General features: G+C 44.9%; 1 protein-coding gene across 2 annotated transcripts in view; it reads left to right on the forward strand.

Annotated features, from left to right (window-relative positions):
* The window catches only part of LOC125745056 (cadherin-4), a 271,723-nt gene that overhangs the window by 99,289 nt on the left and 145,392 nt on the right, over positions 1-27,042 (forward strand). Inside the window, exon 3 of one of the 2 annotated variants that reach the window (XM_049017475.1) lies at positions 8,918-8,941. The exons of the other annotated variant lie outside the window; for it this stretch is intronic. Within the exon in view, the coding sequence (XP_048873432.1) occupies positions 8,918-8,941 (24 nt within the window). The remainder of the gene's footprint in view (positions 1-8,917; positions 8,942-27,042) is intronic. 2 annotated transcript variants of the gene reach the window in all.

Consider the following 27,042-nt stretch of genomic DNA (forward strand, 5'->3'; position numbering starts at 1 on the left):
AGGAAAAATAACAATAATTCAAATAATAATAATGAATGCACTTTTGAATCTGATGGTTGCTTTCATGCACTGTTGAAAATGTTTGGTTTATTTTCTGATTTCAGTAATATAATGTAACTTAATAATCTCCCAACCACCACCCCCAAGGGTAGACAGTGGGGGCAGTTGCTGCAGAGGATGGTGCGTACGTGTGTGTGTTTGTGTGGTCATGTATATTTCACATTGTGGGAACCAATTGTCTCCACAATGTGATCAAAACCTGTTATTTTGACATTGTGGGGACCATTTTTTGTCCCCTCAAAGGGAAACTCAATTTTATAAAAATCTGTGACAGCAATCCAAAACACAAAAAAATATTGAAAACTCTTGTATTTTGTTTGTTTACTTATGGTTAAGGTTAGGGTCTGGGTAGGGCTTAAGGTTGTCATTCAATTCGTTTACATGCACGCTAAGAAAGTCTAATTATCGTGTTAGACCCACTAAAACCAGACTTTTAAAGTACATGTAAACGTTAGTCCGATTAAAAGCGTACTAAATCGAATTTCTCCAAGTCGGACTAAGACACCCACTTCAAGAAGATACCAGAAGTCAGAGGTGGACATTTCAGGTCCAGAAAGTACAAATCCAGATCAGGATTTTGTTTCAACCAATAGATGTAGTACTCTGTACTGTAACTGTGACTCTTTATGCTCAACTGGTTGGTTGAAACTAAATCACGGTCTGAATTTGTACCTTCTGGACCTGAAATCTCCACCTCTGCCAGAAGTACGGTACTTCAAGCTCTTGGTTTATCACTGGCGTAAAAATTGGTGCCGGTGCCAAATGACATCAGAATGCGAGGCAGGTATTTTGTGCTGAATTCAAAAAATGGCTGCAGTAGGACTGGCCGACGTCCCATATTAATACCAACATCGCATGTTATGCACATCCAATTCTTACATTCTTACATCGTTAGTCAGCTGGATTAAGGTTTGTGAGAAACTCCTTTTTTGTTTCCTAAATATTCAAATGTTTATAACAACAAAATCACATTGCAATATAGAAAAAATTCAATAGTATATAGTAGTAATAGTATATTATACAGAATACTTTATTTCTTGTTTTGCTATCCTGATATTCTGTCTCTTCGTCCGACTAGATGGCGATTACATGGCGATTACAGCTTGAATCATTTCATTTCTCCACACATCCATTATTGTTAATTCTATTATTATTATTTTTTATGTCTGTAACACAATAGATCAGCCGGAAAAAAAACCAATACTAACAAGGTGAAAGGAGCTATTTCGCCACCTATCGTGGCGGAGTCAAACATACTCCGATCAATAAATCAACTCTCCTCCCGTGCATGTATACTGGGACAAGGACAGTAGTCTGATTAAAAGGCGTAATCGAGCTACAGTATAAGCGTAGATCGACTTAGTTGTGCATGTAAACATACTGATGGCTGGGATTAGCGTTTTTCCCATAGAAATGAATAGTCGCCACAAAGACATTGATACAGTCCATCCTGCATTAGCCTTGGAATCCCCCAGTGCCCAGCACATGAAGGGCATGTGCCTTTAAGAGATGGGATCCTTCTGTGATTTATCAGAGACAGCAGCTGTGACCTCTCCTCCCGAAATGGGGAAGGGTGAAGAGGGCGCTACACCTCTCTCGCCACGGAGGCCTGACATTACATCACTGTTACAGCACTTTAACAAGGGCACTAACCCTCAAAAGCACTCTCACCACCACGGTCCCGTGTGACCGATTCATCGGAGGGCAATGCATATCTGAGTTTCCTACTTTAGCCTGATTTAAAAACATTTTCTGAAGAGCAGATAACGAACCTAAGTGAATAAATTACCGTTAGGATGTAACTCAAAATGACTCATTTATAGATAAATCTGCTAAACATACGTAACTGACTCAGTCAGATTTATTTAATCTCTATTTAATCATTTTTGGTTGTTCTTTATGTCCGGAGTTTGTGTGCTCTGCTCTTTTTTGAATGTTCTTCCCATGTGTGTCTTCTCTGTGTTTGCTGCTTCTCCCTGGGTTTGCATGTTTCTCCTGCCTTTATATCTGTAAAGTGCCAAAAGTGTGTGACTGCATGTGAGTGTGTTCCTGCGTGTGCCTGTCTGTGTGCCTGTCTGTGTGCCTGTCTGTGTGCCTGTGTGTGCCTGTCTGTGTGCCTGTCTGTGTGCCTGTCTGTGTGCCTGTGTGTGCCCTGTGATGTGTTTCCCAGCTCGTACCCTCTGCTTCCTGCACTTGTACTGTCAGCATCAATACAGTACACCCAAGTGCTTTAGCATTGGACTAATTACCTTTAGGCTAAAGGGCACCGGAGTCACACCATCAATATGTAGTTTAAATGGCTTTATTGATAGCAGGTATCTCTGGGATGGTTATTTGTGTACATACTGACTAACCTGGTAATAAAAGGGTCAGCTTACTTCAGTTACAAGAATTCTCTTCAGGCAAGCCAACTCTATTAAATAGAAAAAAAATAAGATGAGAAATATATTTTTCTATAGCTGTTTTGAAGTTCCGTCCACAATAATGGACAGGAATCGCCCTTCATACTGTCGACTTTCCCGTTTGTTTGCGAGAGCCAGAATGGCAGACATTCAGCAGAATGACACATCTGAGGCGTTTACGGGAGCTGGCCCTCGACCACGTCGCCTGTAGCGGCGGCTGGCCTTCTGAGTGCTCCGAAGGGCCCGTGGGGCTGTGCTGCACTTTGGCAGGCATGTCTGTCGGTACTGTATGTCGCCTCCTACAGGGATGGAGGCCAGAATCAGAGTCTGGGTGACCCAGACGGAAGCTCCCAGGCGGGATAAGCTCAGAACCGGCTCAAATCAGATTGTGCTCTCAGCGGATGATCACTCATCAGACTTAGAGACGGAGTAATGAACGTCGGACATTCCGCAACCAAATTCTCGGAAGCCTGCTCTTGTGTAACAGAGGAGACACCAAAGCAGTTTGGCATGGAGCAGGAAAGTTCGTAGGAAAGTTCGTAGGAAAGTTCGTAGGAAAGTTCGTAGGAAAGTTCGTAGGAAAGTTCTTAGTGAGTCAGTCTATAGCGTACGCAGCTGAAACCACTGCAAGGGTGCCTCCGTGGTCTTTAAATAATATTTATGGTTTATTTCAGTGAGTGCACACAAAGTAGTGGCGCTTAGTGCGTGCTGCAGTCAAACCAAAAAACAAAAACAGAATAGTAAGCCTAAAATGCCAAAAACTAATACCGAGGATTGTCTGCTATTTACGGTTCAGTGTTTTTGTTTGGTTGAAAGGGCTGGACACCCTTGCTTTTTGGCTGGAGTGGAAAATTACCTCTGCCAAGTGCGAGTACACTTTCTTTTTGAGACTTCACAGTATTCTCCATTTAATTGGGGGAAAAAAACTGCAAACTTCATGTCTTGAGTGTAACTTCCGTTGAGGCTAATATTGATCTGGATGCTGAGGCTGGATTTATCGTAAATTCCCACAAAAGCCACCGGAATGAAATGCATGTGACGGGAAGGAGATCGGAATGAGCGTCCGCGTCTTCGCTGTGCACACAGAGGTAAAGCACCACTTCCCATTGAAGGCCCTTATTCTGGTCTGTTTCCAAAAGGCTTCTAGTGCACTTGGCCCTCCATACCCATATAAACAAGATCAGCATTATTAATTGCACTTTGTGGCCCATGCAGTGGAGTGTAGATAATGAGCTTGTTACGATAAGCACAGGCTCCCAGAAGAGGCTGGCGGAAGTACTCAGACATACCGACATGATGTGGCGGGTATTTATGCCTTACGGGTGAGCTATTGGAGGCGGCTCTGTCTCTTTAAACGGGTATGTAAATTAACACCCGTAATGCTGGCACCCGTTATGGCTGGACATAAGAAGACAGCTGACTTTGACCAAGCGCTGGACATCAGGTGCCCATTTTAAGAGGTCACATCTTTGAAGAAGCTCTGCCTCGACAGCCTTCCAAAAGGAAATCAAACCCAGATCAATGCCTAGGTGCTCGATCATCGGCATGTGGCTCCCTCAGTTTCCGAGTGGTCCGAGGACGGTGCCGTGTCCCAGCTCACTGATCTCCCTACCCACACACTCCTTCTTCTGATCACCCCATCCGCACTTTCGGACGGCAGGATGTAAACTTGCTCGTCTGTCAGTCTTTGACAGCACAAATAATCGCAGAGAGCTGAAGGATTGGATATATTCTCATTTATGATCCATAAGACTGCCTTTTAATAACTGCTTAGGTTATGTAAACAATTTTAATAATAATCCTTCCCCCCCAGAAATGTATATGGACTAATTGGATATGAAATTGGATAGAGAGGCTTGAAGCTGTTTTCAGCACGTACATTTACTGTTCGCTTACATGAATGTTTTATGTACAGTCAGACACATTAACAATGCAATTAAAACAAGGCTATTATTATTTATCACCGGCCATACATCTGCTGCTGAATGCGGATATTTAGCCATTTAGCTTTTTATGCCTAGCAAGCAAAACCAAAGCACTCATCTCTAGCTCTTGGCGTATTATTGATGCGGAGAGCTGAGGATCTGCAGCCTGTTGAGATGTCTGCCTGCTCCAAGGTCCCCGGGTGTTACTGCCTCTCTGACCATCCCATCATGCACCTTTGCCAGGTTCTTTGCTATTTGATATACTCTCCATGGAAGTTATGTGGCTTAAAAGCATGGAATAATCTAGGTGCATGCGCCCTTCAAATTACCTTTATATCAGTACTTACGGCTTTGCTTTGTTCCTGATGTCGTTTTTAGGGTTTTTTTTCCTTTGAATGTATTGTGATAGTAATAGGTATAGTACTTGATTTCTGTTAAATTATCAGTATCCAGGCTTATTGTTTTGCTTATTGTGTATAACCAGGTCAGTTAGTAGTGCTCTGTCCTCTATCTACGATAAGTACTTAGAAGATTGATGGACGGACCGTATGACGCTAGCGTGTATCACTGAGTCACCTCGGTTGGGGATTTTGATAAGTGCCTGAAGGCATATCCACTTCTGCGCATCCATGTATCCAGTGTCGGTCTGCAGTGAGCCTGGAGTCCTTCCCAGGAGGCGCGGACTGTGCCCTGGCTGGGGTGCCAGTCCATCACAGGGCGCACGCACGCTCCCACAAGCGATTTAGGGACTTCAAACCGCATGTCTTTTTGAACTGTGGGTGGAAAGCAGATTACCCAGAGGGACACTTTGTGAGCAGGCAAACCAGACCTGCAGTACTGCCACATTGATGCTAGATGCTAAGAGCAGCTGCTCGCTTACAATATTCTCCTGCATGATGTTCCTTAATTATTCATATGACTTCATATGATCCAGGCTCACTCTGACCCTCTCCTTCTGGGGACGGGATCCAAGCTCACTCTGACCCTCTCCCACTAGGGACGGGATCCAAGCTCACACTCTCCCTGTGCTGCCTGGAACAGGATCCAGGCTCACTCTGACCTTCTCCTTCTGGGGATGGGATCCAAGCTCACTCTGACCCTCTCCCATTGGGGACGGGATCCAGGTTCACTCTGACCCTTTGCCACCTGAGATGGGATCCAGAGTCACTCTGAGGATGTTGGGATGATGTTTCCCTGGTTTTATGAATATCACACTGTCACAGGGAAGTCATGAGCTGCTATTGACGGACTCACCGCAGTGCGGCTGCATGAGCATATACACATAAGGGAGATGCTGTTACTGCATCAATATTCCCCCAGATTAATGGTGATGGGGGGGTGGGGGTAAGGGGACGTGCAGAGAAGGTGCGCGGTGATATGCAGTCACATGAAGGGGGGGGGCGACATGCCACTGTCCTCCTCCCTGTCTCTGACTATCGCTCTCGCTCTCTTTCTCTGACACTTCCATTCTCCCACATGTACAGGAACCACGGATGGAGTTTTAGGAGCTCTAACTGAATCGTACGTTTTAATCGCTTTTGTGTTGCGCTGGGTACTCTGTAACTGAATTACCTTACAGCATCGAGACACCCCCGGGTCCGAACAGGCCACGCCCCACCAGCCGGTGGGAGACTCTGGAACTTGAGTCTCAGTAGCCAGTTAGACAGTACAGGGCATCCTTTAGAAGCAGAGTGGAGCAGAGCACTTGCTGTCGATATTTTCAACATTTAAATGAGAGCAGGAGAGTGCTGGAGGCCCAACGGGGGCCCGGGCTCTGAACGAGCAGGATTTAGCTTTTCAGCAAGTGCCATTACTGAGAAATCAAGTTACGCCACAAAGGGCGCAGGAGGAAATCAGAAAATCGATATGAGGAAACCTGCAGTCGGGCCTTCAGTGTCTGTGGAATATCTGTGTTTATTGAGACCGTCGTCTCTGAAATTCCGTCACACATCCCTAGACTCGGAGAGCAAAGTGGCATTTTCAGTCTGTCATCCATCATCGTCAGCAACTGTGGGGAATAAATAATTATCATACTTCTCTTCATTTTGTGCTATCATGAGTTGTCATGATAACAGTCTGTAGTAGTAAAAATAACCGTTTAATATATGTAGCGGGAAATAAGAAAAGATCACATGCATTTTTAAGTCTTTTTTTTAATGGTCTGTTCTTAGCTTTTTATTTTTGCTCTGTCACTTTAAAAAACTCTGCATGGAGGAGGAAATGGGCATGAGACCCAGTGTTGGGCTGCTGCTCTGTAAAAATATGCAGTTATTTTGTATTTAAATGGAGTTTTAGCATCATGGGAAGCAGTGCACTCTGAAACTGACCCTGGCTCTCGTTGGGGTTCATACATTAAACTGGAAGTGTTTATCATCTCCGGGATGGATGGATCGGACTGAGAGGCGAGATGGACGCTGTTCACACCAGACTGCATCCAACTGGGGGAGGGGGGGTCCTGCCTACAATTACAGCCTTCTGAGCTTCTCCCGACTTTCCGAGGAGGGGCTGAGCTGCTGAGCGTGTCTGAATTTCGCTTACGGAGGGGTTAGGCATTTGTGTCACTGTACTGGCATGCAGATTGTTGTGCCAACCCCCCCCCCCCCTTTTTTTCCCAAAAATAAATAACAAATGAGGGAGATATTTACAATAAGTGATTTGTGGGAGTTAAGTGTGATTTGAGGATTTTGAGGGGCCTCCTTTGAGGAGGTGATTCAGAGATGGAGCAGAGGCCCTGACAACAGCTCTGAATGAGACAAAGGAACAACAGGCAGTTCCAGGAAATGTACCCACGTTTTATGATGGTTTACAGGGTCACTGGACCTGTGGAAACCTGTAGCAACATCGTTGATTTTGGTACAGCTGGCTTACAGTATATGAAAGAGAGAGAGAGAGGGAGAGAGAGAGGGGAAAATATTTTGAATCATTTTCAGTGTATGAAACAGAAGCAAGAAAACATCAAAACAAGAAAATAAAAGAAAATGTTTTCAGGCCCCTGCCATAGCAAACCTACAAAGGTGAACAGAGGCTGACAGCTGAAATCAGATCCTTCAGGCATCACCAACGATTCACAGAAATATAAACCCGAGAAAATGAATGTCAGGCAGTGTGAGGGAGCCGTGAGCCCCTTAACGCTGACCCGACGCCTCCTTCAGCGAGTGCACGGGCTGCCATTGCATCAGATCCCAAACAGTGCCAGCTGCCATCCGGGTGCCCTCGACCTGCCACTAGAAGCCAGACGCTCTGCACTTATCCCAGAGGTTTTTTTACGTGTTTGTGAGTTAGGGCAGAGTTGCCCTGTGCTGCCTGGGATGGTCCCCCATGATCCTGACCAGACTACGCTTTCAGAAGATGGCTGGCTTGGGAGTGAGACACATCAGATAGGTGCTCTATCTCCACTTCTGCGGGAGGGTTTTATTTGAATGCCTAGCCCACGGTAGATTTTGCAACACATGCCAGGCCTCTATGAAGAAAATGCTGTAAACTGAGTCAAAATGATGGAGTTATTTTGGACACGTATGTGGTCCCATTAATCACGCTTGCCAGTGTCGCAAAAATGAAGAGCTGTATTGGAAATATATGGCGCTGGATGAATTTGAACCCTTAATTTCTGAGTGAGACCATCCTTCTCATGCCTCTCAAATAACAATTTGACTGTAGTTCCAACAGACCGAGATAAATATGTATCTGCCAGCCAGTGGCTGCTGGAAATGTTTGCTGTAACCATATTTTCTCTGTCTTGCTGTTAAATAGATTTTTAAATTCTGCTATGTTTTATGAATAGTTTATTTAAACTGTCATTCACAGAGCTAGATGGCAGTGTTTTATTTAAAACGTTTTTTCAGGTATGTCTTGAGCGTGGCAATCGTAAACCAGAAGTAAAATTTCCGTCTAATTATTAAAGCAAGTGCCTGATGTTAGGAACACATTTAAGGAACCGTTTACCATTCTGCCCATTCTCTTTTTCTGTGCAAATAAGCAGGTAAATTATGTAAAGTGTTTTAAATCTCCTTCATTAAGCACCTCGTTAAACGCCATTATGAAAATGCTTGTAAATGTGCCTTTAGATTTACAGACCCAATGCAGTGAAGACCAAGCTGCATGCCAGCATTATGTATTAAAAATATATACTGTATATATCGATTCACTGAAAAGTAGTGTAAACAATTCAAAGTCGGAAATGATTTCAAGTGGGACCTGAGAGGGCGGCCCTCTGCTCGTCCCTGCAGCTGGTCACTGCGGTGCCTGCATACTGGAATAGCAGCAGGGACTGCATGCATTCCGGCAATTAGGCAGCTCTGTGCATTTTCTCCCACTTCACACAGCAAATCCAGCTGGATTCAATTAATCAGCCTCTGTCTGTTTATTTGTGTATGGATTTATGTGAGTCCTTGCTTACACTGTGTGTGCGGGGGGTGGGGGGCGGGCAAGGCCTCTAGCCATATGGTATTTCTTCTACGTGCCTCTGAATATGATGTGTCTGGGGTCTAACATTGCTTTCCCATTTCTTCTTCCTTTTCCACCCTAATTTAGATACCATGGTGTCCTCAGGAAGTGGTGAGTACAGACACACAAACGCCTGGCATTTCGGGTGACTGTTTTGGTGGATGTGTGAGTGGTGTGCCGTTGGTGCCTGGAAGCTGGAACTCACCGAAAGGCTGAATGTAAATAATGAAGCATGGCTTCCTGCTTTGTACAGTGTACAGATGCAGCAGTATGGTTTGTGGGTAGGGTATGGAGAAATGCATGCAGATTAAAGAATACACAGCTGGTAGTATATATACAATGGGTAAGGTATGCACAGAGGGTAGGGTACATACTAGGCATGGGAAATCTTATCCAGAAAGACCTGCTGTGTATATGAGTTTTCGCTGCAACTCCATGATTAAATGACTAATTAGAGGTAAGGGTATACCTACTGTATAAGGTAGGGTACATGCATATGGTAGGGTATACACATAAGCTAGTGTATACATATTGGTAGGGTATGTCCATAAGGTTGAGTATACAGGGTGGGTAGGGTTTACCCATAAGGTAGGGGAACATCCATAAGGTAGGGTATACACATAAGGAAAGGGATACAGAGTGGGTATGGTATACCAATAAGGGAGGGTATGCAGAGTGGGTAGGGTATACCAATAAGGGAGGGTATGCAGAGTGGGTAGGGTATACCATCAGGTAGGTAACATGGAGTGGCTAGGGTATACCTATAAGCTATGTCATACGGAGTGGGTAGGTTATACCCATAAACTAGGGTATATAGAGTGGGTAGGGTATAACTACCAGGTAGGGTATACGGAGTGGGTAGGGTATATGCATATAATATAGGGTTCATGAGCAGCCATAATCATTCCTTCTACAGTATGTTGTGTGAGAATATGCTGCTCCTGGTACCCAGTGAATCCTCCAAATTGCCCTTTTTACATTCACATTTACATTTTATTCACTTAAGTGACGCTCTCGTTCAGAAGAACGTACATGGCCCGAGGAGCAGCGATGTAATGCACTCCACGTACCAGCAGGTGACAGGGGTGAAACCAGCAGCGTTACGGCACACCGACATTAACAGGTTGCTGATTCCTCTACTGGGGTGCTAAAACAGAGCTGGGGGGGAGGACGTTCAGGTAGGAATCTGGGAGATCCAGTCTATTAGAGCATAGAATATGAAAAGACAGTGAATATCTATGATAGAGGTGCAGGGTTTTTATAATGGATACGAACTGTATATAATGGTATATACCCCCAGGATGTCAGCTCTGGAGAAGATAGGCATTGTTCCTTTGCAGAGCACAAGGGAAAGGTGATTATGGGGAAACAGGCCCTTAGAGGAATCCTGTGGCTGATATGGAGGCTCTGTGGTGTAGAGATGGGGAGGCGGCTCTACTCTGTGGAGATGATGACACCGTTGAATAATTTTCAGGCTGAACTTACAGATACCGTGAGGGCTCACTTTTCCAAAGCTTTAGTGCTAAGGAGGCTGGTCACAAGGCCACGCATAGGATCACGTATTTAGATGCATCCTATAACACATAGATATATTCATAGGGCTGACTGTCATGATGAAAGGCAGCTGGATCGAAGGCCAGAGAGAGCTTTCAGTCATCCTCTGCTGTTTTCTGCTTATGATATTTATGAACCTCTTAATCCTAGGAGAAGATTGCATGAACAGGACTCCAAAATCGTCCCTGTATGCAGCTCTCCTAACCCGTCGACAACTGACCAGTTTCCCAATGCAGGGTGTCAAGGCTGTACAGCTAAATGCTGTTTCCTGGTGACTCCTAGTACAGTGTGGAGGTGAAAGCTTGCACACCATCACAGTTGTCACACAAAACGAGGCCTTCACTGTATGTCCTCGTAGGGCATAAGAATGCAGAAACCACTGTGTCAAAATCACTGTCAGGGTGCCAGTAGACATTACACTGGCCCTCACTCAGATTTCATCTTCTGGAACTAACATACATTATATATATACTATGAAACTGGGTATGTGTACTATGAAACTGGGCATAGGCCCATATAATTTGAAAAGTAATCATTCAGAATTCCCCCTTCTACCTAAATACACAGAAATCTGGTGAATTCCTGATAAATAAATTAGGGTATTTGGTCCCCACAATGTAATATAAAAATAATACACACACACTCACATATTCCTCCTATTTTCTTAGTCACTCTCTTTCCCTCTCATTCACGGAGGCAAATCAAATATATTTGTGGCACCTACGCTGGAAGACAGCCTCCGCAAGGCGTCCTTTAATTTCATTTCCTAAATGCCAGCGACAAATTTATCAAATGAGCTGAATCGAATCAGAATTTTCCAGCCCTCCATCCGTCACGCGGCTTGCTCTGGGAGCCGTGGGCGTAGTTGACCCCACTCGCAGGCACCGCTGGCGGGAGAGGCGGGAGAGGGGGGTGGGGGGAGTGGCGCTCTATTAACGTTATTCAGTTTTTCAATAACAGTGCATTGTTTGCACATAATTTGAAACATGTTTGGAGAATGGAATGTTTATCCCCCCCCCGTTAATCCACACTGGCGCTCGTTCCTCACTCTGATCTCCAGTTCTTGGTGCTAGATAACATCCAGGTTGTCAAGTGGCTTGGAGCATTCGCTGTCACCCTAATTGCCTGCTCCTGAGGCCAGAGATGTAGGTGTAATTGCAGTACTAGAGAACTCTGAGGCACTGTGCTTTTAGTCCACTTATCTGTTCCTCTGGAGTGATTATAGTCTGTTTCCACCCAAGCAACCTCATCAACATTTCACTGGCGTGCCACTCTTTGCAAAAAAAGTTTGCTTTAACTGTATGAGAACCGGGCGTCACTTAATGCTGAGCCAAGTAATATACAGAGTTCAAAAGGTATGTATCCCTGGTAAAGCACATTAGTGGGAACTGTATTAAAACTAACTTTTTCTTTTTTATGCCAGCACTAGATCAAGGTTATACCCTAAGGGATAATGGGGAAATTTTTATATATTAACTAGTTGTAACACAATATTGTTAAATCAGGTAAATACTATTTTTATATTTAGAGGTGGATGTGTATGTTTATGACAGAGCTTATGTACGGTTCATCCTGAAATCCGGACAATTGGCATAAGATATAAATGACATGTGGCAGTATTGGCCCTGGGCACCATCACCTCCAGGGGGCCCTGTCTGTACAGAGCAGATTGTTATGCTGTCAACCTCAAAGTGTGGGTTTCAACCATGAGGAACCGGTGAAATTCCAAAACGCTGTTTGCTGCCCTCTTTCCCTCGTTATAAAATCACCTCCCTCATGGGCCGAGTGCCATAGCAAAGGTGTCATCTGGCCTAATGAAGTCTAACCTCCAGATGTCTGCAATAAGGTCAGTGCTTTGCATGCTTTGGGGCTTGTCAGCGCTAAAAGGCTGCATAAAGGAACAGAGGATGGTTATTTGGAAAGACAGTTTCTTCAAACTTCTATTGACAGTCAGCTGGGTTATTCATTGCAGTTTAGAGTCACTTTCATGACAAAGCACTACCAGTCCTTCAAGAAGGACAATATTAAGACTAAAAACGTAGACTTACAAATAGTTAATCCTTTACTGAAAAAACTTTATGAAGGAGATAAAAAGTATAACCATTGTGTGACTATATGGTGCTCTTGGTAAGTAATTGTCCAGCAAATCGCAGTGCCCTTAACTGGAGGCGTGGACTTGAATTGTGCAGGCTCTAGGACCCAGCAGTGTCAGTCTCTGCTGCCTGACATCACAGAAAGTGTTTGAATATTAATCTTCAGGGAGGTGGTGCCTGTTTTAATCCCCCCAGCTGTGGGTGTCCTATCACGGCCCGTGACGAAGGATGGGGCTGGAGTGAATACTAATGGAGTGTGGGGGGTCACCCCGGTGATAGTGAGGTCAACAGGCTGTCCCTAAAAGGAAGTCACGGAGGAGAGGGTGTGTGGGGGGCTATGGGAACTGAGCATGCTAATTTACCTGTCACACCTAACCAGGAGGTGGGGGTACTGGTTCATGCAAAATGCTGAGTTTCCCTCTCGCTCCATCCTCCTCTCTCCTTCATGCCTTTTCTCCCTTTTATCTTCTCTGTCTGCAGTAAAAGTGGCCCAGCACTGAATGCTGGGACGAGCACTTGTGCGCATTAGCTAAACGGTCCATCCAGATAATGGAGTTCTTAAAGCATCCACTATCCACAGTGACCTCCATCCATATCTGCATACCCGGACACCTCCTACAAGTATCTGCGTGTGCTTCGAGGGCTTCTCATCCTGCTTTTGGAGAGTGGCCATTCATTTATCTGAATACATGAAAAAATAAAACTTGAATCTGTCTCAAAGTCAGGGCACTAAAAATTCACTTTGAAGTACATATTGTTTCGCTGCAGCAAAGAGAAGATTTATATTGACTGTCTGTTCTTGAGCAAATGCATGTTATCCCAGTTAAACTGAGAGGCTCGCTAATAGTTGCACAGCGCTGGGGTACATTATGCCCCCAATGCTGTACGATGTGCACTATGCAAATGCCTCGGGCTAATTTCAGCACAGCCGCCTCTGTGATTTACTCTTTTGCTGAAGTACCTTAACTGCCTCCTAGGGTGTACTTTAAGTTTTTAAGGTTGGATTAACTGTTTACTTATGTTACAAATGTGTGCTGGTTTATCCCACGGGTTGCGGTGAAGGAGCTGCCCGTGTTGGACGTTTTAGGAGAGCAGGGAACGACGCCTGAGGTAATTCAGAAGCTGTTTAAATCTTCTAATAACACTGGAGCTTCGGAAATTTCAGCTACCATTCAGAGGTGCCTGAAGGGCTTATATTCAGTGATAGGGCTCAGAGTTATTTATGTAAATTATGCAACCCACAGCCATGAAGAGGGTTTTTGTTGCTTATTTGTTTAGACCAGATAATACTAAACAGACCTGTATTTAAAAAGGGTCAAATGTGCAGAAGAATGTGTTAAAAATAAACCCTTGTGAGCCGTACAAAAATGCAATCCGATGAAAATTATGTAAATGTTTCAAGCAAAATTAAAATTGTTAGTGTTTATTTTCCTGCAATATGGAAATAAATAAAGGTGTAAAAATGCAGGAAAATATGAACTTTATAAAATTGCAGATCCTATGTTATGGATTCCACACTAATGAATAATGGGTAACTTTACTTGGAACATGAATAAAGTCGTATTCCTCTCTTGCTTGACGTACTAATTAACCAGAAATTGCGCAAACTCCTACTAAGTCAGGTAATTAGGGTGTTTCTTTGACACATATTAAATTTTCTAGAAAAGACTCACCTGGATAAAGGCATTTAGGCCCTGAAGTAATGAAATACTAAATTTGGTGAAGAAGATCCACCGAAACAGAATGATTACTTACAACAGTAGTAATGTAACAGTAATGTCTGTAGTGGCAGAGCATAAATATGTACAGTAAGCAAACAAGTGCATGTAGAATGCAATGCAGAGGTTTCATTATGCCTTTGCAATGACAGCTATTTTGTTATTTGGCTCTTCATTGTTGTAGAAGTAGCTGGACTCAAATTGCATATGTAGGATTCACATGAACATTTTCGTCATAAACTGGCATTTGTAGGCGCCTCGCATTGTTTCCGTGGAGCTCGGCTACCTGTCATCTTGACACTTTTCTTGTTACTTTGTCCAAATGAGGCCTAACACCCTGATCACGAGTGCAGTCCTCACCCCAAGGCTTAGGTCTCCACATTTCTGGTGATATGCCCTGTTCCTTAATCCCTACACCAGCAGTGCCACAGAGCCTTCTTCCGGCACGGCTGGGCGAGTACAGCGTGACCTTGCTGACCTCCCTTGACTCTGAGCTGCTGGTTCATTTGGCCTTCGGTGGAGCCACCTCCAGGCACAGATAAGCTACACTGAGCAGACTCCTCATTAAGTGGGCTCTGTTGTGGCTGCTAGCAGAGTCCAATTCTGGGACTCGGCCTAAAGCTTTAGGTTTCATTCATTGTTATTAGGTTTTGCTCACAAAACATTCTGTACTGCTGAGGATGGTTTATTTTACTTTGGCCTGCTCACTTCATTTGAGATATATATTTTTGAGGGGGAAGCAGCTACACATAGAGCACGCTGTGACTTCCTGCACGCCTGGTGTCTTTCATCTGATGGCGCAAGACCGAGTAGACAAGCTTAATTCCACAATCATTAGTGTATGGGGATACAAAACAGCAGCAGTTATAGAAATGAAGGGAGGTATTTTATAAAGAATAACTGGGGTCATGACCAGGATTTGTTCGAGTCATATGGCACGTAGGTTATTCTGACCTGCTGGAAGACCTCACTCATGATTATAATTAATCTGTCTAATTGTGACAGGGTACCTCATCTGAGGTACAGCAGCGTCAGGGATGCCCCTCTGTCTTGGCAGCTGACGGAAACGGGTGGCATATTGCACTCAGCAGGGACTCTCCTCAGAGGTTCGTTTCTGCAGATGGGATGGACTGGGAATGAGTCCCACAAGTGGGGGGGGGGGGGGGGGATGGACACAGCCCATTCTTTATCTCAGCTCTCTGTTCTCCACCCAGCCACAGTGCCACCACCCACATGGCAGATGACTTGACATCTCCATTACCCTTCTGTATACTTTACTTCATCAAGACCTCTATCCTGCTTTAATCATGCTTCCCTCCCTAAAATGCTTCTGGGATCAGTCAGCTCCACACCAAGGGGCCCGGAACATCATTAACAAAGTTAATAACGAGGAACCAACCAAAAGGCACATGCTGTGCTGTGGACAGACATGGCACCTTTTTCCAGGGCCGAGCTGAACAATATGGACGTGACTATGGACTAAAGCCGGGTCAGGTAGACATGGAACAGAATCACAGACACAGGCAATAAACCAGACCCAGGTGATCCTAACGCCTATATAACCAAAAATAAGACTAAGCCAGCAAGCATTGACTAGAGTTGGCTTAAATAGGTTAATAGATTGTTAGTGAATGATTACTGGCTGAAAGCATCAGGAAGTGAGAATGCCCATGGAGGATGACCACGCCTATGGTGGGTCATCTGCGAAGGGCGACTGGACCGCATGTAACAGCTGCACCGTTATAACATCGTGACTGCTATGTTGTTTTGAAGAGCACCGAACTGCAAGTTCATCCAACCCATCTCCGCAGTCATGGCAATTACACAGACGCTCCCTGTTCCTTTTTTTAATTTCGCAGTTGTGAGTTTGGACGCAGTCAACTTAAGCGCATGAAGTGGTGTCACCAGAGAGGCAGCAGATGGGAATCCTCCAGAAAAAAGCCAAAAGAGAACAACAAATAAGCAAACTCTGTAGTTCTGATAGGCTGTTTTGAGAAAATTATGCCCTTTTACTTAAGCAACTTTCTCTGGCCAGTGTACTGTACAATGTACAACGGAATTTTAATGCTAAACTTCTAAGCGTGGATTGCTTTCATTTCCGGCACTTTGGCACGTATCTGAATAGATCTCTGTCAAAGGAAATTGACATTAATCATACTGTTGAAAAGAGAGGCTCTATCAAAAAGCCTTTCTGGTTAGAAGTATCACTCATTGTACTGTTCTCTTTGCATATACATATAAATTGTTTATCAAAAGCTTTTCACTCATATTGTTCTGTTAGCAATCTATCCTGCATATAATGTCGAGAATGACTCATACAGATGGGTTCATAAATATTTGTATTTACACTGAGCTGAATTAGTGTTTGGGGAGGTGGCTGTAGGCGTGAGGCCAAACTGGTCTGCTCTTTCAGCTTCCCAACAGCAGGAGGCGCTGCTGTGTTCATTGTAGTCATAGAGAGCATAAAACATGCTTATCCCCAACCGGGCCCTGATGAATTTTTCTGGTGGATTTGGCCGTCTGCTGTCTCATCCAGTTATGTGAGAGTGGCTTGTGTGCTGTAAATAAACGTAAGAAATCTTCAGTCAGGGTGGAATAGGGGTTGGGAACGAAACACGAGCGACAGTGCTTTGGTATGACCTCTTTATGTGATCTCAGGCTTCCCTCAGGACCTGCCACACCACACCCTGGGCACTGGGAGATACTTTAATGTGGTGCTGGCCTGCTGCAGCTGTCCTGGAACGTCGTGGAGCATCCAGACAAAGCACTGCATCAAGTTTCAGGTTTTCTTGTCGTGAGGTCTGGAGAACACAGTGACATTTTTGTGCCACAGTTGCAGGGAAGGGGACAGGTGCACAGGGGGACAATAGGAGAAAAAACGTAGGAATAAAGGACAGAGGAACAGTGTAGCAAAAGAAGACAATGCGAGACAATTGTGTCCCTCAGGTTTCCCAGCAGAAGTTGTTCTCCTCTGTGGAGGCCTGAATATTGTCTTTATTACATCCTCATTATTGTCTTTATTACATATTTTAATATAAAGGCATTTCCCCAGCCCAGAATTCCAGGCACTGATTGTGTGAACAAGGCTTTTCTTGAAATTCTTGGCTCATCTCACCCCATCATTTCAAAATGGCTCTGGTGCTCTCAGCTCTCCCTGTGATGAGAAATTCATTCTCCGTGGAACAACAGGTCATATTTGATTACAGGCAGCAGAGAACAAAAAGCGGGTGGCATCAAGCTATGGTGGTTCTACGGGGCTGACGCTGAACGCGTTCGCCATTAATGGATTGTTTGGGACTAATTCTCACCCGAGATCATCTCTTTTCATCAACAATCCGTGGCGCTTCTTCAAAGTCAACCTGACAGCCCATTATGAGAGTAGACAAGTTGGAAAAAAAAGATGTCAAAATATAATACTTTAAAAGAAATGTAGTTTTTCTCTTTAGGTGCCACTTTTAGTGAGAGAATGATGCCGAATCAGCGTCCTCATTAACAAGCAGATGAAGTGGAAGTTGGGGAATAAGAGATGATACCAGCGATGGTAGCAGGAACCCCAATTAAAATGGCTTTTCATTATGTTAGGGCTCGTTTTAGATAGAAGTGAACTGAAGCTGCAGACTGTTTTGTTTATGGGAATGTGACCATGACTCTAAGAGCATAAATCGTGGCTCATTATATTGTTTCTTCTGCTTTCATGTCTGCTGTAAGTGCGGTTGGTGTTCGCTGCTTCTCCGCGCGACGCGGCTGACGGGACGCGCACTGATTAAGCCTGAAAGGCTGAGCTGCTTGTTGTGTTTCGCCGGCTCCGATTCCCACGTGAGCGGGGAAGCTGTCGATCCTTTCCCTCTGTGCACAGGGGACCGCGGCTGCTTTTGAAGAGCATCTGTTTGAATGAGAAATTATATCTTAATCGTCCCCCGGGGAGGCCCAATAAAAATGAGCCGCCGGTTGACTTTCAGTTGGGAAATTAAGATACGCATGACGTCTGTAGGGGGGCTGGAAGCTTCCAGGACTTTCCCCTGTGCTGGGAGGGCTTCGGTTTCTCAAAGCTACGTAGCAAGGTCGTGGAAGCAGGCACGGGGTGTCCTGCAGGGCCCCAAACTTTAACTCTACCTGTAGGCAGCACACCTCCCCCCCCCCCCACTTCACAGTATTCCAAAAACAACTGCAGGAGGAGGCAAAAGATATTAACAATTTATTTGCAGTAGTGAGATTGATCTGATTTGTGCAGAATGTAAATGACACCCATTTTAAAATAGTTGCCTACTTTTCAGTCATCATATCATGCAGACTTGAAGTAATGTTACTGTTAAAAAGTATTTTATTCATTATTATATATACATATATATTTAATTACTTATGTGTTTATAGCTTATGGATAATGGATTGACGTGATTCACTGTGAAAGTTTAAACAATCATGAACTGGTAGAATTTACTTTTGAAGTATCACAGAATACTTGGCTGCATTTTATTATCTCTTTTCTTGGAATAAGGTGAGGAGCAAATGTCTGCTGGGCTTTGAGTTCGACGTCTAGGCAGTTTGGAATTAAACGTTCTCAGTGGGTTTGGAGACAAAAGCCGCTGAAACCTCTAATGGCAGGCTTCCTACCGAAGAGTTTATGTCTTAGTGTAAAACAGACCATGACTGAAGGACATTGTTCCTAAACATTCTCCTGCATGGGATTAAGGCTCAGGAACTGGGCAGCGTGTTTTATCGTACCTTCAATAGTCAGCGAAGCTGCTGAATTTCCCCGCTGCTTTCAATGCTGGAAAATGAGCTGAGAGCTCAGTACAAAGTGGTCACCCCCCAGGAGACGTGCGGCACCCACCCGTTCCCGTTTGGACAGGTAAATGCGGAAATGCACTCTGTGGGCGACCACCTGTGGTACAGGAAGACCTGGTTATCGGGAAGCCCGGCCTGCTAGTTAGCTAAAAGCTGCAGGACAATCCATCATATAGCTGGTGAGAGTTTCCTCTTTTAGGGACCTTGACTTTGTAGGTCAGTCTTTGTGTGTCACTGTTTTGCTGTAACCAAGCAGCAGCCTCCTGGCCTAATCTGTGCCTAAGTGCTAATGACCTCAAGCTCCTACCAGCCACACATCAGCTGACCACCATTGTAACTACCTTGCGCCATTATCAGGGAAATATATGTAATTTCCTGCTCAGTCTGGGCTGTTCCGTTGGCTGCCCTCGTTGGCCCTTTTCTAGTTAGTGGAGCACTGTGCCGTATCCCCACACGGGGTCTGCGTGCAGCATGAGATGCAGCATTCCTGAGGCCAGGGGGTGGAGGTTAATCGAGGGAAGAGGGCAGCTGCAGGTGAGCTTGGCAGGTTGTGAGATTGTTTTTACAGGAAATCCTTTGGAAAAGACCAGCGCTGGTTCCTGCCCTCATCTCTCTCTCTCTCTCTCTCTCTCGCTCTCTCTCTCTCACACAGTCACGCTGTTCCCTTTGCCGTCACATTGCACTGATTACTACAAGAGTCGCTGGTGCTGTCCTATATACGCAGCTCATGATTAATGTAGTAAAACCCCCTGCAAACATTACAGTTAATTCTTTCCAGCCAAACTTCTCAGCTCCCACAGAATGATTACGGCTGAGCTGGGTATTGGTATTGCAGGGGTGTAGAATTAAGCAGTGTTTGCAGGACCAGCGTATTGCGTAACACCGTGTCCTGTGTTCTGTTCTCCTTACAAGAGAATGGAATCAGTGCTTCTGCGAAAAAGGATTTTTCGCTAAGAGTTAGCATGACACCCCTGTTTACAGACTGAGTCTGTAGCTTATGATTATGATTTCCTGCGTCGTACAGTAGTAATAGAGAAGGCAGGAGCCCTGTCAGTGAGACGAGCAGCCAAAGAGAAGCCCCACTTTTGATCCGAGTGATGCATATTCATGCGGAATTACAAGGCTTTATAAAATGCTGAATTATCTTTAATGAAGTTGCACGATGCAATGTTTATAAGAAGATCAACACAGATGTTAGATGCTTTTAATGTACCGAATCAGCCTCTACCAATTGTCTGATGGCTTTTAATTACTGAATGTGAAACAAATGGAAGGAGGCCATTAACCACAGCGCATTTAGATTATAGTTTCACGGAATGATGCATAACTTCACAGTCTGCCCTTTAATTGGTGCTATTAATATTAGTTAAACTTTTAATACCTATTTATTAAAACTTTACATTTTTGCCTTGGCTAATGTGAACAGAATTATGAATTTCAAAAGGCCATGTTCTATAAAAAGATTTTAAAATAAATTATTGATGCCTTACCACTTCACTTAATCTGCAAGAACTCATTCCTAATTTTTTTTCAAAAAAAAATTGCCCAGAGGTCCATTATTAGATTGAATTTGGAACATTAAATACAAGAAAGTTCCTTTGTTCTATGAACAATTATATTTAAACTGCTTAGTTGCCATACTTCATCTATTCTGCCACGCTGGATAAATGTGCTGACGCAAAGAATGGGATTTTAAGAATTTCTTTTCCCAAAATCAGGACTTGCTCTGGGTCACTGTGTGTGTCAGGGCAGCCGTCAGACATGCACAGATGCAGCAGTTATGTCATTTTCTTTTAACGCAAAGAAAAAGTTTCTATTCGATTGTCTGACTGTCCTATTTGGTCATGAAATAATTTATGCACACTAATGTGTGTTTTCACATTCTTTTCTCATTTTGGAGAACATTATGAGCCCATTTAAATCCTTTCTGTCTGTTCTCATGCTGTTTTCTGATTTTTGTTGGCAGTGTCTTAAAGATAGACTTTTTCTTTTAAAGTTTCTTATCTTTTCTCTGCAGCCATTGTGCCATTGTTTCTGTGTTGTCTCTCGTGTCCCTCCTTTACTGGGGCGAAAGGGACTGAGAACTCGAAGCTGCTCCTGGCACTGAGCGGTGTAGCTAATGGTGCGCCTCCCTGCGTCCCCCCTTCTTTGACAGAATCTGACCCTTCACAGCCCTCCCCGGGGACAGTCAGCGAAAGCCTTGTCATTTACACAAGTGCTGTACCATCACTTTGAGGATAGTCTGTAAAGTACATTGTCAGTCGTACCTCAACTGAATATTTTTAAACTCTTTAGAACTCTGTATGGAATTCATTCCTCAGCTCATGGATAATTTATACCTTCCATTTATATACCACATACTCAGCACTGTGGAACCCGGCCAGCCTCACATGTGCAGCATGTAGCCCATTAAGTGTAAGCAATGCAATGTATTGCAAATATTGTAGAACACTGACCACATCATTACATTCTGACCTCGTATTAAACGCTGGCACTGTGGGTGAGCCTTTCCAATCTGATAAAGTCAGACTTGGCCAATGTTTAACTAGCCTGGCCTTTCTACTTGGCAGATAAAGCACACAATTTTCCATCAAGCAACATTACTGCAGTTTTTTGCTTAGCTGTGGCATTTCCAAGCAGTTTTGCCGTATTTTGGATTCACTTTCAGATGCCTCTACAGCACAATAATAACACGTGTAATTCACAGGTCTCTGTGATGCATGGCCCCTTCCAGCCACCCCCGGGCCCCCTCTACCCCCCCGGCGACCCTTGGGTCCGCTCCCACCACTCGTCACCACCCTCGGGCTCCCTCATGCTACCCTCCAACTGCCCCCTATGCCCACCTTTCCCAGTTATGCCCCTGAGATGGTGGGCCTTTTTCTACCTAAGGACTGACCTCATCCTGATGTTAGACATGGGTAGGATAGTTGTGTTCCCTTCATTTATTGTTCTTCCTAGAAAAAACAGTCAATATACTCATTCACCAAGAAAGCTGATCACAGGATTCCAAATGTGAAATTAAGCAATTACACAACTAGGCCGTTTGCTGAATCGTTTAAATAGCATGCCATTGTCACTCTGGGGAGGAGGCACCTCAGTAAAAATGCAGATTTGTATAAAGCCAGAATGTTAAGTTCTAATATTTGTGGTAATCCCTTTTATACAGTCTCTCAGAATGAATACCGGGCAGCAAACACATGCAGGATTTGTGCTACTGGAGCAGATTCTCTGCCTCCCAGTGATTTCTGCCGCACAGAAGCCTCTCTGCTTGATGCCCATTGTGTGGGTTGGCTCCGCCTGCCGCCGCACTTCTTTCATTTAACTTATTTATTAAGACCAGAATATTGCATTTGCCATTTCCTGCAGTCCACCATGCACTCTGCAGTACATCATCATCTCTGTCTCTGTTGCCTTTGTTTCTCTTAATCTTCTTGTCTTTCGTTGTTTCATTTCACTTTCTTTTTCTCGAATTATTTTCCTCCCCTCTTTTATCTCCCCAATAACTCTCAGTCAGAGTCTCCCTCTGCTTTTCCCTCCCTCCATCTATGAACCAAGGAGCGGGACCCATCTAATTAAATATTAATGAGCTACTTATTAAAGGAGCAAATGGACGCAGTGGTGGTTTCCCCGCTCCCCCGGCCTACTTTCGAATGCTAATGAATCACGCATCATTAATTTAGCAGCTGACCTTCTGCAGAACCTCTGCGGTCGATTTGACGGGGTGGCTGCAGATAACAAGGTCAGAAGCCTTGCGATAAAAATGACGGCTACCTAGCTGAGACTGTACGCCTGTTCGCCCCAAAAGGATGGCTGGGGTGTATTTTATTATTCTCGCCTCTGTAATTATACCTGCCTGTGGCCCGAGGGATTCTTGAGTTTTGAGCGGGAGGAAAGCATCTAGCTTTTTCCGGCCGTTTAAGGGAATGACATCACTCCCGGATTATGCAACGTGAAGCATGCTGGGGTCAAGTCGGACTCCAAGAAGACGCTGAGGTTGAGGTGATGGTGCCAGTAAAGTTTATTAAAGATGTGCTGAAATATTACAATGATATCATGGTTATTTCTAACGAATGCACACATTGGGTAAATTAAATGAAGGTGATATGTGGACATTTCCTGGCCTCTGGGTCCTAAAGCAGAGTCTGGGTTTTTTGTCCTGTAAGAGGGGTGGATTCGGCCCTTTGGGTGGGGGTAGTAAGACAGTCATCAGCAGTCTCGGCCTACGGAGGTGAGGCTCTGAACGGCGCGTGACGTCTTGTAAATCGGCCGGTTTGTACAGGAATTCCCGCATCCCAGCAGGCCTGCAGCATACGTCCTCCGTGCCGAAAAATGCTTCCCTTCGGAGCAGCAATTATCTGTGCAATAAAACGTCCCAGGTCCTGGCGGCAATAAAATGAAAGGTAATAAACGTCTCACTGTGCCACACCGAGAGGGGGCACAAGCGCAGAAAGGCAGCAGCCCCTTTTTTACAGACGTGACTCTGCCCGCTGCTTCTGTTATCCATGCAGAGAAACTGAAACTCTTCTCTACATTCAGTGGCCACTCTGTTAGGCACGCCTATCTACAGTAATACCTGGACATTACGCTCCAGAACCTTTTCAAAGGTAGATGAATTGCGTAACAAGAGAAGCCACCATCTCTGTTATTTTTGCACTTCCTGCTAACTTTTAATGAGTCTGGTCCTTCTTCTCTGACCTCTCTGATGTTGTTTTCTGCCACAGAAATGCCAGTGACTGCAAGCTTGTTTTTTCTCCCCATTCTGTTACGTTTTCCCCAAAGGAGCTTGATGGGCCGGATGGCCTCCTCTCGTTTGTAAATTTCTCATGTTCTCTGTAACTCTGAACACCGTGGTGTGTGAAAGTCCCAGGAGGCCGGCAGTTTCTGAGGTGCTGGGACCCCCCCCCCCCCCCCCCCCCACATCTGGCACCAACAGTCACATCATGCTGGAAATCACTTACAGTAGGTGCAGCCTCTCAGCTGCTCTGATACACAACTACACAGTCAGTGATCCTCTTGACCTTGCCTGCTTGCTGTATGTTTACAAGTGCATCCACACGATTGTTGCTGGCGGTAACAAGCAGCTGTGCCTAATAAAGTGGCGAGGAGCAGAGATATGAGCCGTGTGGGGAGTTTGAGTGTCTGGGAGAGGGGCAGTCTGCTCTCTGGGCCACGCCGCTCGGGACGATCTCTGCTGTTTATGCTCTCGTGTCTGTCCCGCCCCCCTTTCTCTGCCTTTTTGTACTGTTGTACACAGATATGAGCTGGTCCCCACGGTCTCTCCCAATCGATGTAGCTCCATACACCACTAGATCAATGTGTTAATAGAGCCGTCCCCCTCCCCAGCCTCTCTGCCCTCGCCTCTGCGATCCTCCTTCTCCCTCGATGCTGCGAAGGAAGCCCCTATCCTTAAATCAGCCTCCCTGGTTCCGTTCCCAACACGTTCCGGCGCCAGGCACTGGGCCACAGTGAGACCGTTGGTATTTGGAGCTTTTTGCTCAGTAGGCCTGGACTCTCTTGGCATCGCTGGGCACTGACCAGGCAGCAGTTGGGGGATTAAGTTACTTTCTGCTCCAATTCGTCTGCAGCTCCATAGCGTCTTGTCCTTTCACCTGGTTGCACACATTCATTGAATAATTTCATGGGAACAGCTTGACTGTCACAGTTTCCATCGTGAGGGAAGTGAGGGATCCAAAATGATCCCATGTTGTTTCGGTGGGGGAGGGGTCATGTCCTTGAGAAGGAGTGGAGACACACAACAGTCATGGCCGTCCATCAAGTTCTGGAAAGTTCTTCATCAGAAATCGATGCCCATCACCGGGTCTTTATTTGTACCCTTCAGTGACATTTTTATCAGTTGAGACAGACGTCCGTATATCGAGCACGGCCCCTTCGTGTCACTCTTCCACAAACAATTAACACAAATAAAGTTGCCTGGCTTTATCTGGGAAAGGAGCCTCGTGTTCAACCTTGAGTTCCGATGCATGGATGCCACCGGCGGCCCTCCCACCCCCCTCACGGCGCAGGGCGGAGGCGCTGTTATCGGTCGACTGAAAGACAGTCTAGGATGATTTCCCCAGACGCCGCTCCAACTTTGGAGAGTAAACACAATAATCACCCTAACCTAAGAGCATCATGGCTCCAGTCAGACCCCCTTTTACTTAATGCTCCGTCACTCCGAGTCCTAATTCAGCGAGCATTACCGAGGCTGCGCTGCTCGCTGTGATCTCTACTGGCCCCATTGCAGGTGTAAGCTGGAGCCGGTCGCCGCATCTCTCTTTGATGCTAAAGCCGCCCAACGAGTCTTTCGGGAATCCGGCGTATCACACCCCCCAGGACAGCTTTCCTCTGAAAGAACAAGGGGCCCTCTGGCAGATGGCCGTCACCTTCGGGGGTGAACTTTGCTGCACAAAGTACCAAAACTATGCCAATTTGGGGGGGGGGGAGTGTTGATTGCTGCCAAAACTGCAGCCAATATAACAGTGAATTGGATGGCGTGATAGGCCATTGGTGCATCAGCTTCACACAGCAGCAGGAATTCTTGGAAAAGTCAGACATATATCAGGATAAAGGGATTCATTGCATTTTATTGCGATTAACTAGAGTCCTGTGAAGGGTGGACTTCCAGCCTTGGGCCCAAGAGTGTCTGGGAGGGGCTCCAGCCTCCCCCACCCCAGTGAACCTGACCAGGATACGAGGGATGGATGGATGGATGGATGGATGGATGGATGGATGGATGGATGGATGGATCAATGGAATTTGTATTTACTCTGAAACAGACCAGTGGTTTTTTAATGCGTCCTATTTTTTATATATAATGTAAACTCACCCCCCGTGTCAGTCTTGTACAGTAATACTATTCTGCTGTATACAGGAAGTACTATAATTGCATAACTGTACCGAATGCAAAATTGCAAGAGTATGTTAAAAGGCAGAGTGCTGTGAATTTATAAATGATTTAAGTCTTTAAGCATTATTCAAATGGCAGTTTTGTCTTACAATAATGAGATGACTTCCATTTGAAAGTTTCCATTATATTTGAATTATATTTACATTTTTATTCTATGCAGGGGTTTAGAGCTCAAGCAGGCTAATGTGTTATTCATCTCCAAAGGAACAGGTGATGATACAGAATCTCAGGAGAGTCCTGGGTTACGCCCTAGTGGAGTATGGTATGCAGGAGTGTACAGCGTTCAGGCACCTAATAAAATAATACATATAATTAAATATATTATAATACATTTGGACTGTGTAGAATGAAATTAATTGTTTAGGTAGAAATTGGAATTGAATTATTGTTTCAACTGTGCACCCTTATGATTATAGAGAATTAGCTATGATTAAATTGGCATCCTGCCCAGGGTGGACACTCACTTGGACCCTTAGTTTCCTGGGACTGACTCCAGACTGCATTAGCTAAGTGGTTATGAAAGATTCTTGTTGTTCGTGTTATTTCCTCTTATTAGTAGCCTTCCAGCCATCCGTCAGTCCGTGTTCCAATCTCCCTCATACTCCTGACGTCCTCATCTTGAGGGGGAGGGCGATCTTCCTGGAGTCTTCAGCCCGACAGACAGACTTGACACTTGCTAGATCTAGGAGTAATTCATTTACTCTGGAGTTCTCTATGATCTAGCTACCTTGATGATCCACTAGATTGGTGAAAGCGGTACTAGTGAGAGGGAAGGCAAACAGGATGAACCTTTTTTAAGCCACGGTTAAAAAGCAAAATGAAAATCATAGTGACTCAAACATCTCAAAACATCTCATCTCATCTGCAATGGCTGCGCAACTGAGCAGTGGGTCAGGACATCAGACCGAACCATCTGAGGATGTTCCAGGGGCTCATTAGACCGAACCATCTGAGGATGTTCCAGGGGCTCATCAGACCGAACCATCTGAGGATGTTCCAGGGGCTCATAAACACCTGAGAAAACCACTGACGCATGAAATGAACCCCTGAAAAGAACACTTTCATCATGTGTACCTTTTACCCTATAACACAACAATAAACAGACAAAACACAATACATACAAAAATTGCACATGGCATTCATACAGGAAGACCC

This window comes from Brienomyrus brachyistius, chromosome 6 (assembly GCF_023856365.1).
Source record: "Brienomyrus brachyistius isolate T26 chromosome 6, BBRACH_0.4, whole genome shotgun sequence".
Taxonomy (NCBI): Eukaryota; Metazoa; Chordata; class Actinopteri; order Osteoglossiformes; family Mormyridae; genus Brienomyrus; species Brienomyrus brachyistius.